At 37.1% G+C, this 17,249-nt stretch overlaps 1 protein-coding gene and 1 non-coding gene across 3 annotated transcripts in view; one reads left to right on the top strand and one right to left on the bottom strand.

Moving 5' to 3' along the window:
- The window catches only part of ppm1h (protein phosphatase, Mg2+/Mn2+ dependent, 1H), a 39,436-nt gene extending 29,637 nt beyond the window's left edge, over nt 1-9,799 (top strand). The window contains exons 9-10 of one of the 2 annotated variants that reach the window (XM_073942316.1): nt 4,674-4,825; nt 8,290-9,799. In XM_073942316.1, the coding sequence (XP_073798417.1) occupies nt 4,674-4,825; nt 8,290-8,446 (309 nt within the window). In that variant the 3' untranslated portion in view covers nt 8,447-9,799. 2 annotated transcript variants of the gene reach the window in all.
- Nucleotides 9,800-13,562: 3,763 nt separating this feature from the next.
- On the bottom strand, nt 13,563-13,657 carry dre-let-7i (microRNA let-7i). Its single transcript, NR_029991.1, has one exon. It is a non-coding gene; the product is annotated as a microRNA let-7i (primary transcript).
- Nucleotides 13,658-17,249: the final 3,592 nt, after the last annotated feature.

The raw sequence follows: 17,249 nt of genomic DNA on the forward strand, positions 1-17,249 counted from the left end.
CCATTATTAAGAGTATATTACCATGTGTTTGCCATGTCTATTGAGGTGTCGTCCAGTATTTTAATATTTTACCGTGTTTTTACCATGTGTTAGGCTGAAGAATCATCTGTAAGTTATTTAGTCTCAGGTTTATTGAGGTGTCGTCCAGTATTAAGAGTACTTTTACTGTGTTTTTACAGCGTCCATTGAGGTGTCATCCATTATTTCAGTATTTTTACCATGTGTTTGCCATGTCTATTGAGGTGTCGTCCAGTTTTTTTTTTTAATCTGACCATGTTTTTACCATGTGTTAGGCTGAAGAATCATCTGTAAGTTATATAGTCTCAGATTTATTGAGGTGTCGTCCAGTATTTCAGTATTTTACTGTGTTTTTACCGCGTTTCGTCAGTCTTCAGCTCTTGATCTCTGCTTCAGTGTCGGTGTAAAGTTCAGCGCAGGTTCATCTTCTTCTCTGCTCAGTGTTTCTCTTTGATCCGCTCCTCTTTAATTCTTCCTCCTCCTCCTCCTCTCGGCTCTGCTTGTGTAACTCGGGCTGTAATCGTGTCAGCTTTCTGACTCTGAACGATAGACTCTCTCGCTCTTTTACCGTCTGCAGCACAAACACTGGGTCAGAAGTTCAGGACGAACTCTATATTAATATTTTAACACTAGATTAGTATCTGTCTGTCTATTCCTGTATATAACATACTTTAAAATGCAGTAATTGTTAGGGCAAATAAACCATTTAAAAAATACATCTTTTTTATATTATTATGATTGAAAACAATAATTATTTACACTTACAGTATAATTTGATTAAAGTATGTTCTGCTTTACATTAATTATTTGTTTAATTGTTATGTAATATATTTAAGTGTGAATGAAATGTCTCCAGTTGTACGTATATTAAATGTGTAGTTTAGTATTGAATATTTTTATAAATTTCACTTGTTATTTCTAACATATATTGATCTCTATACGTTAATATTTAATATATTGGAGTAATTAATGTAATAAAGTGTGTGTGTATGTGTATTTTAATAAAATTAACAAACAATAATCTATTAAAAAAACAAATATAATGTTAAATTATATCATTAAATATTTCCTTATTTTTGCTTATATTTGTATAAAACAATTCTAAATGTGTAAATTTATATATATATATATATATATATATATATATATATATATATATATATATATATATATATAAATGTATATGTTATAAATATGTATATGTGTGTGTGTGTGTGTGTGTGTGTATATATACATGTATCTTACAGTTTAAATTTTCAGTATTTTTTTAATAAAGTATTATCTAAAAGTATGAATACTGTATGTATGCTTAACTTTGAAACATTTATTAATCATTACATTTACACAAACATATTTTTCCCTTGATAATAATAATTAATATAATTTGCATATTTATTAATACAGTGCTGATGAATAGTTTGAGAAAAATCTGTGCATCTCTTCCTTTTTTTTCTCTCCATGCATTATTAAAACTACTAAAATCATTAAATACATTTATTAATCATTAAATGTACACATGCATTGTTATTATTATAATAATGATTCATATAATTTGCATATTTATTAGTAGTGCTGACGAATAGTTTGAGAAAATTCTGCAGGTTTTTTTTTTTTTACTTTTTTTTCCCGCTTTTTAATTTTTAATTTTTTATTTTCTAACCTTGCTTGTCTTCATCTGCCTCTGATTTGCATTTAAAAGCCTCGTATCTGCTGTAATTATTAATATATAATCAATATTTAATACATTTGTTAGTCATTAAGTTTACAGAAATGTATTTTAAGTTATAATAATGATTTTATTATTAACATAACTGACATAGTTAGTTTTTAGTAGGCCCACACGGAATCTGCACGCGCAGAATTCCGCTGATTTTTAGCCCATCATTAATTCTGTTTATTTACTTGAGTAAATGTGTAAATTTTTATTAAAATTCTCCACAGAAATAGTAAAAAAACGTCCGCAGATTCCGTCTGGCCCTGCTTATTAGTACATTAGTACTAAAAACTTTGAATACATATATTAATCATTACATATACACAATTTATTTTATTATTTATTTATTTATTTTGTTTTATTATATGCATATTTATTAGTACAGTGCTGATGAATAGAGAAAAATCTGTGCATGTTTTCTCCCATTTTACTCACCGTGTATGTCTTGATCTGCATTTAAAAGCCTCGTATCTGCTGTAATTATTTTTAAGTGAAGTTTCATAAACTAATTTTGAGAGGAGCACATGATATGATTGAGCACGGCTCATCTGTAATCATTAGTAATCCAATCAGAGGGATTCTAGTTTACTATAAATGGAGCATTTTCTCCCTACTGCTCTATCTTCTTTTTGGAAGAATCCCCCCTTCCACCCCTTCTCCTCCTTTTTCCTCCCTTTTCAAAGGGGGAGCTCTCTAGACCTACCTGATCTTGGATCTCCCGATATGCTTATTGACTGGGCGGGAGCCTTGGGCTCAAGTATCTCCGAGCTTAGGGTTCTCTCCTGGGACAGCATGCCAAACCTGCTATAAACGCTAAGCATATCTAAGTGGGAACTCTTGAAATAATATTTAATACATTTCTTATTCATAAAGGTTACACAAATGTATTTGTATTGTTATACTAATGATTACTATAATTTGTATATTTAATAATACAGTGCTGATGAATAGTTTGAGAAATATCTGTGCATGTTTTTTTTTTTTCATTTTACTCGCTGTGAATGTCTTGATCTGCTTCTGATTTGCATTTAAAAGCCAGATATTTGCTGTCATTATGTTCATGTAATCATTACATTTACACAATTTATTTTAATATTATAATGATTGTTATAATTTGCATGTTTATTAGTACAGTGCTGATGAATAGTTTGAGAAATATCTGTGCATGTTTTTTTTCTCATTATTTTACTTACCGTGCATGTCTTGATCTGCATTTAAAAGCCTCATATCTGCTGTAATTATTAATATATAATATTTAATACATTTATTAGTCATAAAAGTTACACAAATGCATTTGTGTTATTATAATAATCATTAATCTAATTTGCATATTTATTAATACAGTGCTGATGAATAGTTTGAGAAAAATCTGTGCATCTCCCCTTTTTTTCCTCACCATGCATTATTAAAAATACTAAAAACATTAAATACATTTATTAATCATTAAATGTACACATGCATTTTTATTATAATAATGATTAATATATTTGCATATTTATTAGTACAGTGCTGATGAATAGTTTGAGAAAAGTCTGTGCATCATATTTTTTCCCATTTTACTCACCGAGCATGTCTTGATCTTCATTTAAAAGCCTCATATCTGCTGTAATTATTAATATATAATCAATATTTAAGACATTTATTAATCATTACATTTACACTATTTATTTTAATATTATAATAATGATGAATATAATTTGCATATTATTAGTGCAGTGCTGATGAATAGTTTAAGAAAAATCTGTGCATTTCTCACCATGCATTATTAAAAATACTAAAAGCATTAAATACATTTATTAATCATTAAATGTACACATGCATTGTTGTTATTATTATTATAATGATTAATATAATTAGCATATTTATTAGTACAGTGCTGATGAATAGTTTGAGAAAAATCTGTGCATGTTTTTTTCCTTATTTTACTCACTGTGCATGTCTTGATCTGCATTTAAAAGCCTCATATCTGCTGTAATTATTAATATATAATATTGAATACATTTATTAGTCATAAAAGTTAATCTAATTTGCATATTTATTAATACAGTGCTGATGAAGTTTAAGAAAAATCTGTGCATCTCCTCCTCCTTTTTTCTCACCATGCATTATTAAAAATACTACATTGCATTGAATACATTTATTAATCATTAAATGTACACATGCATTTTTATTATTATAATAATGATGAATATAATTAGCATATTTATTAGTAGTGCTGAGGAATAGCTGATGACAAAACGGTGCATCTTCCGCTGATTTGCATTTGAATATAATATATATATATAAATATTATATAATCAATATTTAATGCATTTATCAGTCTTTATATTTACTCAAATGCATGCTATATGATATAATAATGATCAATATAATTTGCATATTTATTAGTGCAGTGCTGTGCTGATGAATAGTGTGAGAGAAATCTGTGCATCTTTTCCCCCTCCTCTATTTCTCAGCGTGCATGTCTTGATCTGCTGCTGATTTGCATTTAAAAGCCTGCTCTCTGCTGTAACGCTGCGTCTGCGTTGATGGAGATCCAGTGATGAAATGAAACCGCTGTGTTTCCTCACGATCGCTGAGAGCTAACGGGATTATGGGATTGACTGAGAACGTGTTTGTTTTAAGGGGAAATTTAGATGTGAAGAAAAACACCCACCCGAGACGCTGTCAGAGCAGATGGCTTTATTATAAGTCAAGCAATACAGGGATTTTACCACGGTTAACAGCATAACAGATGAGCAGATATGTGGAAAATCTCAAATGGGGGGGGTTTAATTGTGCATGTGTTATTTTTTATATTATTTTACTACTTAATTAGCACAAATATTTACATTTTTTTATTATATTTATTCATTTATTTTTACTTTGCTATTAGTTATGATTGTTGCCTCGATATATATAATATATAGTATAACATATGGTAATGTTGTGTGTCCTTCAGGTGCAGGTCTATAACCTCTGTCAGTTTGAACACGGCGCTGATGATGTCCTGATTCTGGCCACGGATGGACTCTGGGACGTCTTGAGCAATCAGGAAGTGGCAGATGCTGTTTCTGGTTTCCTTGGAAACTGTGACCCAGATGACCAGCACAGGCAAGTTCCTCAACAGGTCTACCCAAAAAACCCTGCAGATGACCCAACAGCGTCAGGGGTTATTCTGGGAGATGTTCTATCTAGAGAACCGGTTTTACTTGAGAGGGTGAAGAAATAATGCCGCCATTGAAGAATCATTTTTAGTTCTACAATTTGGCTCAACAAATAGTGGTCCCGCTTTTCATGGCCTCGCAGTTTCACAGACTTTCTTCGTGCAGTTTGACATGCTTTTTTTCTACAGCACATTGTGCTCTGTTTCCTGATTGGCTGAAGGCCTTTGTCAATCAATCTCCTCCCTGCCGTGTCTCCTACAGTACAGAATGCGTTCAGGGTCAGTGTATCTTTTGGTCATTGTATATTCATTTAAGAAACGAGACTTTTTGATTTTCGCTTTAAGGGTGCTTTCACACCTACACTTTTGTTTCGGAACGTGTCTCGTTTGCCCAGTTAGAGCGGTTTGTTTGGCATATGTGAACAGGGCAATCTCGCTCTGTTCCGCGCCAAAGTAATCGCTCCGAGATCGCTTGAATGAGGTGGTCTCGGCTCGATTGAAACGAACCCTGGAGCGGTTCGATTGCACTGAGAAAGCGATCCGATTCGAGCGCAGTTATATCACAGTGTTTTATAGATATGTAATAGGCATACGGCTATATGAAGAAAGAATTATGAGTAGGGCGGGAAGTTTCGCGAGTCTCCGGATGCCCGCAAACGAGTGATGATCTCCCGGTAATCTTGAGTCTCCCTCCCGGTCCTCAAATAGGCATCGTCGCGCACCCTTCTCACCCCTCCCCACTGCGTCTCTCCTCAGACACGTCGCGCGCACACCCTGTCAATCACCACCAAACCACCACCTCTCCTGACAGCTGAGCGGGACGCTGCAAAATAAACCCTGACACTCTGACCAATGTGAGGAGAGTTTACTCGCACGTGACTTGTTTTAGCTCTTTTGGTCCGATTAGAAACTTTGCAGAGTGAAAGCGAACCGCTCCAAGAGCAAAGAGCAACAATGTAACAATTGAAATCTCTGTTTCAGAACAACTGAATCGATTCACAGGTGTGAAAGCACCCTAAAATTCAAAAACGAAAATTAAACTCAGTGCGTTTTTTTTGTTTTTGAATTTTCAAACGAAGATCAAAAGATGGCTCTTTTTTTTTCATGGTAAAAAACAGAAACGCAAAATTCAAAAATGACTTTTCCAAAACTTTGTGGGTTTTTCAGTTTTTCCAAAACTTTTCCAGGCCTGGAAAATGCCATGTAAAAATTCCTTGACTTTTCCAGGTTTTTCGTGACCGTATGAACTCTGTTAATGACATATCAATAAAAAACAAAATTGTAAAACAAAAAATTTTATCAAAAATAATGCTTACATATTGACATTTACAACACAATCTCACAGCAATTCGTAACTTTTTGATTTAGTGGCTAATTCGTATTAATTCGTACGATCTAATTCGTACAATTTAGTACGATTTGCTCATCCCCCAATGACGGTTTGGTTTAGGGGTGGGGTTAGGTGCCACACCTCCTTTTTAAAATCGTACAATTTCGTGTGACTGAACTCGTACAAATTCGTACGAATTAGCCACTATACTGGCAAAACGTAAAATACTTACGTTTTCTCGTGAGATCAGGCTGACATTTATGGTTCCTTTAAAAACCTTTAACATTCATGGAAAATTGTTCTAAATCATTCCTCACACCAAGGAAAATTTGATTGTTGAAAGATTATTTTGGAGAACCAAAAAAAAAAAAAAAAAAACGTGTTTTCTAGTCATTGTCATAGATGGAACCATAGATACCAATAACGCATTGGCATCCTGGGATCAATGCTCCAAAAACAAACAAACCATGAACCATCACCATGATCAAGACACATAAAGAACATCTGAACATTCAAAAGGTCTTCATTTACCTCATGTTGATCCAAACATATCTGACTTTCTTTCTGCAAACCTGTTCCGCACAACAGCAAATCATACGGGTTTGGCACGACATGATGGTGAGCCAATGATGAAAGAATTTAAAGGGGAAGTTCCCACAAAAATAAAAATATCCTCACCAATTACTTAAGTGGTTCCAAAGTTGTATGACTTTTTTTCTTCTGTTGAACACAACACAAGATATTCTGAAGAATGTCAGGGGAAAAAGCAGCCATTGACATCCATAGTATAAACAAAAATACACATTTTTCCTTCATTTTTCAGCATATCTTCGATTGTGTTCAACAGAAGGAAGTATCAACACTTCAATAGGCATGGTAAAAACACTATAAAATACTGAAATGATGGACGACACCTCAATAGACACGGTAAAATACTCAAATACTGGAAGACACCTCAATATATCTCAGACTATACAACATACAGATGAGTTCCCGCTGAGATGTGGTAAAAACACTGTTAAATACTGGAAGACACCTCAATATATCTCAGACTATACAACATACAGATGAGTTCCCGCTGAGATGTGGTAAAAACACTGTTAAATACTGGAAGACACCTCAATATATCTCAGACTATACTACATACAGATGATTTCCCAGGCTAAGATGTGGTAAAAGCACTGTAAAAAGCTGGAAATACTTCAATATATCTCAGACTATACAACATACAGATACTTTTCCAGGCTAAGATGTGGTAAAAAACACTGTAAAATACTCAAATACTGAAAGAACCCTCTGTATATCTCAGACTATACAAGATTCAGATGATTATCCAGGCTGAGATGTGTTAAAAACACGGTAAAATACTGAAATAGAGGAAGACACTTTTAAAAATCTCAAACCGGAAAATCATTTGTATGTTGTATAGTCAGAGATATATTAAAGTGTCTTCCTCTATTTGAGTATTTTACCGTGTTTTTACCACATCTTAGACAGGAAAATCATCTGTATGTTGTATAGTCTGAGATATATTGAGGTGTCTTCTGGTATTTTACAGTGTTTTTACCACATCTTAGTCTGGATAATCCTCTGAATCTTGCATAGTCTAAGATATATTGAGATTTCATCCAGTATTTGAGTATTTTATAGTGTTTTTACCACATCTCAGCCTGGAAAATCATCTGTATGTTGTATAGTCTGTATCTTGTATAGTCTAAGATGTGGTAAAAACACGGTAAAATACTCAAATACTGGAAGACACCTCAATATATCTTACAACATACAGATGATTTTCCAGGCTAAGATGTGGTAAAAACACGGTAAAATACTGGATGACACCTCAATATATCTCAGACTATACAACATACAGATGATTTTCCAGGCTAAGATGTGGTAAAAACATGGTAAAATACTGGACGACACCTCAATATATCTCAGACTATACAACGTACAGATGATTTTCCAAGCTGAGATGTGGTAAAAACACTATAATACTGGAGTAAATGCTGACAGAATTTTCATTTTGGGTGACTTTGTTTGACTGAAACTGTTACTAGTGAACTATTGTTTGTTTGTTTTCAGGTACACTATGGCAGCTCAAGACCTGGTGATGAAGGCCAGAGGCATCTTAAAAGACAGAGGCTGGAGAATTGCCGGAGATCGTCTGGGTTCTGGTGACGACATCTCAGTCTTCATAATTCCTCTAATGTACGGCACTCAACAGCCTCAGCCAAGCTGACCAATCCTCAGGCAGGGCGCCATCCGAATCGGACCGAATCTGTCTCTAACTCAACGCTCAGTCTCTCGAACGGCGTCCTGCTGGAGTTTGAGGAACCTGCTGTGCGTTTGAGCTCATTTACAATACAAACACTTGCTTTTAAAAAGTCCACAACTGCTGACTTTGAAAATCCATGTGAATATTCTCGACCTCCGGTTGGGATCGGTATATAAGTTATAACTTTGCACAATGACTCGAGGAGGGTCCGGTTCTTTGAAGTTCTCCGTGGACAGATGCACACCCTCCGCAGTTTGTTTATCCGCACTCATCTGGCAGCTAGGCGGAACCAACAGTGTTTTGTTTGTCCTTTCAGGATATTAATTTATCCTCTGAATGTTTAGTTTGCGGTTTTCCTTTTTGCATTCCCTTAAAAAAAAAAAAAAATCAAAGCAGTTCTGCCTGTTTGTACATCCTGTTCGTCTGTAAATGGAAAGACTAGTATTGTTTTGATTCTCCTGTGCTCTGTATATATATATATATTTGCGATAGGTATGATTATGCTGATTATTGCCAATTTAATCAGATCTTCCATTCATCTGGGTAATATTTTTAGGATGATGATACATTTTTAAGGAATAATAAATGATGTGTTCGGTGGAGAAGTGTCATGTACGGCGAGCGTTCCCTTTGATTTCTGCACGCACCGTCGTGAATTAACACCTACCTGCAATCTGTTCTCCAGGGCTCCCGTGTGGAGGTTTGGTGAGGTCTGACTTGCGATACATCATGTTCACAGTGGCACCTTCCTCTTCTACAGCACAAACCCGCTGTGAGCATTTGGAAAGGCTTTCGCATGCACACACATACACACAATGTGCAAACGTGCACATATACACACTCCCCAAGAGAGTGGCCATCTGGTCAGCACAACCTGAGTGTGACCAAAACAAGACTAATTTGGCCGGAGATTCAGCTCTCTGTGTGTGTGTGTGTGTGTGTGTGTGTGTGTGTGTGTGTGTGTGTGTGTGTGTGTGTGTGTGTGTGTATGTGTATGTGTATGTGTGTGGATTGCTCTCTAACACACTTTAGCGCAGTCGTTTGTGTGGGTGGACGGCACTGCAAGGGCATCACATGCTTACTAAAGGAGCTTTCTGGGAAGTGCACACACATTCACTGCGAAAATGATTCATAAACTGCTTATGTAGCTCCATTAATGCTTGTTGAAATGGCCAACAGATTTTAATAGAAGCTCATTGGAAATGTTTCTCTAATAACGGTGATGTTTTACCATATCAGGCTCTCCTAATGTAAAACAAAACCATCAACACACAACTAAAAGACATTTGTCGAAACAATAAAAGCATATGTTCACAACGCATGTTGTCTTTATTTACTATTCACCTTATTCTTTGCCGAGGAGCGGGTGCAGCCATTTGAATCTTTTAGGCTCAAGACTTCCGGTCTCATTCACTTCCATTCATTTTAGATGTTAAAAACTGCTCCTTATTTCCTTATTATATTATTCTACTTGGTCTGTATAGTCATGCAAACATTTGTTTATAGACCAAGTGGTTTGACCGTTTTCTGCCGTTAATTATTCCTAGTCATTTCTCCCATAAGCGACTGAATTGGAAGTTTTAAAACCATCGTGAAAACAGGCGCACTTCTGCATTTTAGAATAAGGTCCTCGCACATCGTTAACTGACCATTTCCCGCCGCGCCTTTCAAATCTCCCGCTGCTGGAAATTTAAATTTATGCCGTTACCAACCGACACATTTTAGGGATTCGTGCTCTGGAGATCGACTCTCAGTAAGTTATGACTTATTTTGATAGAAAACTAGCCTAATGTTTATAAAAAATACTGGAATTTAGTCTACTTTTAATTACCTATTTAGATGGTGTATGTCTTATTTGATGCGAATGCTGTTAGTGTGGTAAAACGTCAAATTTATTTATTTCTATAATGAAATGTGAGACAAAACAAATTTCATTATCATTTAACACTGTCCTGTGCCTTTTTTCTCATATTAACATATCAGAACCGAAAAAAAAACAAACAAACATTTGAAATGGCAGACATCACATATTAATGTTCAAACCAAGTGTGCCGCAAGCCTACGTTTGAGTGAAGGTTTCGGCCGTTAGATCGCCCCCTGGGGGCTGGCTGCAGTACAAGTCATAAAGCCCGCCTCCTCCGTGTTAATGAAGGAGACTTGAGCCCAAATAAAAAAAAATATTACACTTGCAATAAAATGTCCCGAAAGATAGTTCTGGTCGATTAAGGCACTGGTTATTGTGCTGAAATAGGTGCAGATCTTCATTTTTGTAAACAGTTTGTTTTTAGCAGTAATTTAATGCTGGGCGTGTCATCTGTTTACAGCTGTGATTGACAGTTTCTCAAAGCGCGGCGTCTGAGCTTCGGCAGGAGACTGAAGTAGACTGAAATGTTATTATTCGATTTCTGTGTTATTTTACCATGACAAAATGAGCTCAGCAGTAAACTATAGTTTCTGACATACATGATCCTGGTGGAACACTGTTTATTCGCTAAGTTCAGGGCTTTTTTCGGGCTTTATTAGTTTGCTGATACACGCCTAGCCACCCAGATAGCAAAACACAGTTCCGGCTAGATTCTCGCCTGCCGGAGACTTATCTCTTAGAGCTCAGACTGACTAATGTTACCTCTGCTGGACCTACTCCGGATGCCTGGACTCACTACCCAATTCCAGCCGAGTCAATCGAGCCAGATGCGGCGGCCGAGCGAGCAGGCGCTGCCGCATGCGAGCCAGAATCAGCCCGCGACGCCGCGAGTAAGTTATGCGCTGCGGCCTGGAGCTGGCGCGATTGAATATATAAAACCCTCATATTTGTTAACGTTATTACATCCATTTGTGTTGATATGACAGCAAACGCATGCTGAGAAGTTCGGGGGGCGTAGTTGATTTTACATAAAGCGTTTGATTGGAAGCTCGACTCTGCTCATTTTCGCGGCTCCTCCTCTGGCTCCATCAGACAATCCTTCTGCGCATGTCTGGCTCCAATTTCAGCAGTCTTTTGCGACAGTTTGTGCCCGTCAAGCAGGCGTTTTGCCCTCAAGGCGTTCAATGGGAAAAAGGGCTGTCGCGTCGTCCATATTTTTTACAGTCATTGGTTCAAACCTAAAAACAAAATACTGGTACAGTTAATTTTACATACTCGAATGGACATCGTCCTTGTAAACCTCACGTACTGATGATCTCGGAGTTAAAATATTTGACATGGGTGGATTCACCAATGTGATAATATTCCCCAAAGAGTTTGATAAACCTTGTAAGGAATCTTCTGCAGTTTGAACCCTCAAACATCTATAAAACATGTTGGAATTTCTGAACAGGAGGACGGCGTTTCCTCTCTAGGTCATGAACTTGGTTCAAAGGAAAACATTGACGATTGACTTAGTCATGTAAAATGCTTTCAGCCTACGCACTGCATTCACAGTATGAATGTAGGCAAATTATCTGCGCTAATCATGTATTTCCTCCATAAAATCACGTTAGCTTTGACCACCGACTGCTGACATAATGAATTTGCAAATACTTTAAATTACAGATTCACTTAACAAAAAAGCACTCAAAACATAATTTGAACAACCTTTAAATCTCTATCCATCTGGATCTATCCATCTTCAGATCAGATAACCTAATGATATTTGAAAGATTTCTATTGTTTTTTTTTCTATTATTTATTGACACCATTATAAATATTCCAATGATAATTTTAAATGATGTGTACCAAATGTACACGGTAAATGTTCAATAAATAAATAATGAATTTGCAAAATATACACTTTAAAATTGAATGATTTTCCTTAAATAACAATATTTTTTAACCTCAATTACCATACTACCATAATAAACATGCAACCAAATAGTAATTACTGTACCTGTTTCTGAGGAGAAATTGTAATTTAAAATACTGAATTTCTAAAGTATTGACAGTTTACTAAAGATCTTTAGTTTTTTTTTTTGAAATACAAAATCCAAATACAACAAAGTGGCATTTATCTTTACAAATTGTCACACATGAGGGCTCAACCTTAAAATACTATACAAAAATACAACATTCAAACTAAAATTAGGAGTGAAAAAAACAAAACAAAAAGGAAATCAATATAAAACATAGCCTATCCGCTATGACAAGTTAAATGATACAAATAAATTAAACATTTTTAAGGCAATTTTTGTTTTCATTTTAAGTATGCGAAAATGTTTTAAGTTCTTTTATAAATACAATGAGTAATGGAGGAGTTTTGAAATATCTGCATTTATAAATAAACTATTTGGCTAATACAATGATCATATTTATCAAATCGTGCAAAACAAAGCAATCTTTAGTAATTCCATTTAGTACATCTTGTAATGTGAAAGTCAATGGAGATCTTTAGGTTAAATGAGGTCTGTTTTATGACATCAGAGCACGTCATTCAATACCCCATATGTACATAAACCATAACTCTTTCCCCCTGCAGTGCTATAATCATTAACCCAAGCACATAAAATAATCATTTTCCACGCACGTGCTCCGGTGGAGTAGCCCAAAAACCAGTTCTCAGGTATTACCGTTCGTTACCACGTGACGTCACGATCGATGATTCTACCGTAGTGGGCAGAAAAAGCCACGTCACAGCTCTCTTCATAGCAACAGTAGAGTATGACCTACATGTATTTGCAATCCCAAGGGCAAAATCAACTATCTATTAAAATTAATAACCCAGCCCGTCGCGTTCCCGAGGGTAGTGTCTGCATTTCTGCTGCGCTCGACAAAAAACAACAGTACTTTAGTGAGGAAAACTGGGACATATGAGCAGTCCTCGTGAATTTACATTCGCAGTTACAAATATAACATACATTTCAAATATACGATTAATTAAAAGCAAAAATTACACACCAACATGCTTCATAACATGTATATTTATTAAATTTAAATGACAGAAAGCGTTTAGCGCACGTTTACAAAGCTATACAACTCTCAGAACATCTCCAACACGCAAAACTACATCAGTTAACACACACAAACACACATACACACCAAAAAAACATCACATTTTGCATGAGGTTGTCGATTCTAGAGCCAATTCCAGCTTGGGAAGAGTGTAACCAGCACTGGCAAGGGAGTAGCTTGCGCAGTCATCTCCATAACGGGCAATGTCACATCCCAACCAACAGCACAAACTACTACCTCAGCCAGTACACGGCCAAACCGTGCTGAACGCCCGGGGAACCGCGCCGGATTTCCATCCATTTGCAAAGAATTCCAGGAATTCGCGCGAAACGCTCCACAGCGCGCGAAGACGCCGAGCTGAATGGTCGTAGTACTCGTGAGCGGGTTACACTCCCTTCTGCTGCTCCGCTATTGGCTGGGAGCTCAGCCAATGGCGTGTCAGAGGGACACCGCCTACGACTCACACACCCACAAAAGAAGCCACGCCCATCGTGCTCCTCAGCCAATGGCGTTATGCGGAGTTTACACTCGGAGACCGAGCTCGTGATTTTGAATGAGTTGATTTTGATTGACAGTCCGTTACCGGGGAGACCTACAACCGGAGTCCTGAGGGAGACGTTGGGATCTTGAATAGTAGGTTATAAATCAGCTAATTAAGCGTATTTTTGACAGACAAGCTAGATTTAGGAGATTAATAATACATAATAGAAGCATAATTCAGCACAAATGCTACATAAAACAGATATGCTGAACGAGAAACTGTCAAATAAGCTTTCAGTCGGGCTGAGGCGAAATGGCGGAGTGAAAAATACTCCAACACGACAGTCCAAATTAATTAGCATCTTAAACAAATGCTAGAGACATGTTTGTTAATGGATTCTCATGTTTGTCCAAGGTAAAATTGTATACCAAACACATAATGAATAGGGTAACACTTTAAGCAGCAATTATCACTATTAGCTAGTGTTTTATTAAAATATTGGTTGTTTATGAATACTTATAAAGCACATATTCTCTATAATCTTGTTCTATATGCCCAATTAAACCCAAACTAAACTACCTTACGGTTAATAAGCAGCAAATTAGGAGTTTACTATGGCAAAAATCAAAGTTGATTTTTATTAGCGAGAATTGTACCTTGGAATAGGATGACACCGTGGCTCAGTGGTTAGCACTGTCGCCTCAAAGCAAAATGGGTCGCTGGTTTGAGTCCCGGCTGGGTCAGTTGGCTTTCTGTGTGGAGTTTGCATGTTCTTCCCGTGTTGGTTTGGGTTTCCTCCGGGTGCTCCGGTTTCCCCCACAGTCCAAACACATGTGCTATAGGGAAATTGATTAACTAAATTGGCCATAGTGTATGAGTGTGTATAGGTGTTTCCCAGTACTAGGTTGCAGCTAAAAGGGCATCCGCTGTGTAAAACATATGCTGGATAAGTTGGCGGTTCATTCCGCTGTGGCGACCCCTGATGAATTAAGGGACTCAACTGAAAGTATTGTACCGTAAAATAAAGTGTATTTAGGAATTTTACATCATCATTTGTTTGTTTTTGATAGTTTGTTCACTTTTTTGGGACCGTGTTTTTAATGAATATGTATTGGAGTCTTCTTAAACAGTCAATATCTTAATGATAGACTAGCTAATAGTGAGAATTGGTACTTAAATAAAGTGTTACCCCACTCCTATTGGAGTGGTTTGCCATCACCAAGTTGAAGGAGAGTCCTTACCCCAGGTGGAGGTTTTCAAGTATCTCGGGGTTTTGTTCACGAGTGAGGGAAGGATCGAGCGTGAGATTGACAGGCGGCTTGGTGCAGCAGTAATCTGGTCGATGTACCGGCCCGTTGTGGTAAAGAAGGAATCGAAAGGCAAAGCTCCCAATTTACCGGTCAATCAACGTTCCTACTCTCACCTATGGTCATGAGATTTGAGTCATAACTGAAAGGACAAGATCTCAGATACAAGCGGGGGAAATGAGTTTCCTTCTTAGGGTGGCAGGGCGCACCCTTATGGATAGGGTGAAGAGCTCTGTCACTCGGGAGGAGCTTGGAGTAGAGCCGCTGCTCCTCCACATCGAGACAAGTCAGCTGAGGTGGCTCGGGGATCTGTTTAAGACGCCGACCTAGGTAGGTGTTCCAGGCATGTCCCACCGGGAGGAGGCTCCGGTAAGACCCAGGACACGCTGGAGGGACTATGTATCTTTGATGGCCTGGGAATGCCTCGGAATCCGCCTTGTAGGAAGAGTCTGGGGAGAGGGGAGTCTGGGGTTCTCTCCTAAGACTGCGCCCCGGGAAAGAGGTAGAAAATGAATGACATGTAACAGTTGCACAGTTAACAGGCAGATTAAAATGTCAACACTGGACAGGCAATAATTACTGCTTGGCTATTTTGAAAATGCTTAGAATCCACTGCTGAATGCTTGATTCTGATGGGTTGTGAACTTTTCTAAGACGTGCAATTATTTTCAAGGAACTGCACAGCTAAAGTAGCTGCAGGCAGGTCCATATTGCTACACCAAATAATTTCAGATATTTCAAAGGTCCTTACAGCAAAAACATAAAAACAAAACAAGGCACAGACCAGAAATACACAATCATTTATTCATTTTCTTTTCAGCTCACCCCCTTTTTTAATCAGGAGTCGCCACAGCGGAATGAACCAACAACTTATCCAGCTTATGTTTAACGCAGCAAATGCCCTTCTAGCTGCAACCAATCACTTAAAAATACCCATAGACAGCTTACCCAATTCACCTATAGCTTGTGTGGGAAGGAAGGAAGGAAGAAGAGCACCACATGGACACGGGGAGAACATTCAAACTCCACACATAAATGGCAACTGACCCACCCGAGGCTCCAACTAGTGATCTTCTTGTTGCGAGGCGACAGCGCTACCCACTGCGCCTCCAAACCAAGAATATACGGTACATAAATTAAGCAACCGAATACAAGTGACAAACTATTTATGTGCTTATATTCCCCTTTAAAAAAATAATTTATTCATGTAACACACATACCGTTATTCTTGGTCTATCTTCAGTACAATCTCTCTCGTGCACACAGAAACATGTCTGCACTGCCCCGTGACTTTATCAGTAAATTAGTTTCACACAGAAAACATCACATTTCTCAGTAGTGTGAGGAGTTGGTTTCTGAAGAAGTCAAACATATGAAGAGTTCAGACCCTAAAACCTCTAAATGCCATCTGAAATGTTCATACAAAAGGGGCATTTTGCTCAAACTCCTGTGTGTATGTTCAGTAATCCACTTTTATGGCAAAGAATAGGTTCTTTGCATTGCCTATAAAGTAAAAAAACAACAAACATAGGATGCTAAAAAATGTCTTTTTAGACGGTATTTAGAGGTTTTGGCATCTGAACTCTTCATATATAGTTCCGTTATTAAAAGCATAGAGCTATGTTTGACTTGCATTGTTGGCTCAACTCTCAAATCGTATAAAAGTGCTTTATAAATAAAAGCTGAGTTGAGGTGAATCTCCATTACTAGCTCTAAATGACTTTGGCATTATCAATGGAGGCTTGAGATGACGTGTACGTTTCAAGTCTTACACACAAGAGCAATTCAAGGACAAAATGTGGCAACCGTAGTATGTTGAATGCACACTTGAGATGCAGTGGCCATGACATGCTGTTTTTTTCCGGTATTTCAGTAGACAGTTGTCAATTACTCCATGTACGTTCAAAAAAGGAGCTTAACATGTATTTGAAAGTACATTTGAAGAACAGCTATCAAGTAACCAGTAGGCATGGGCCAGTATGAGATTCTGACGGTATGATAACCTTGGATATCACGATACTGTGATTAATGCTCTAAAACAAGTTCTATTTAAAT

Source organism: Danio rerio, chromosome 25, assembly GCF_049306965.1.
Source record: "Danio rerio strain Tuebingen ecotype United States chromosome 25, GRCz12tu, whole genome shotgun sequence".
NCBI lineage: Eukaryota > Metazoa > Chordata > Actinopteri > Cypriniformes > Danionidae > Danio > Danio rerio.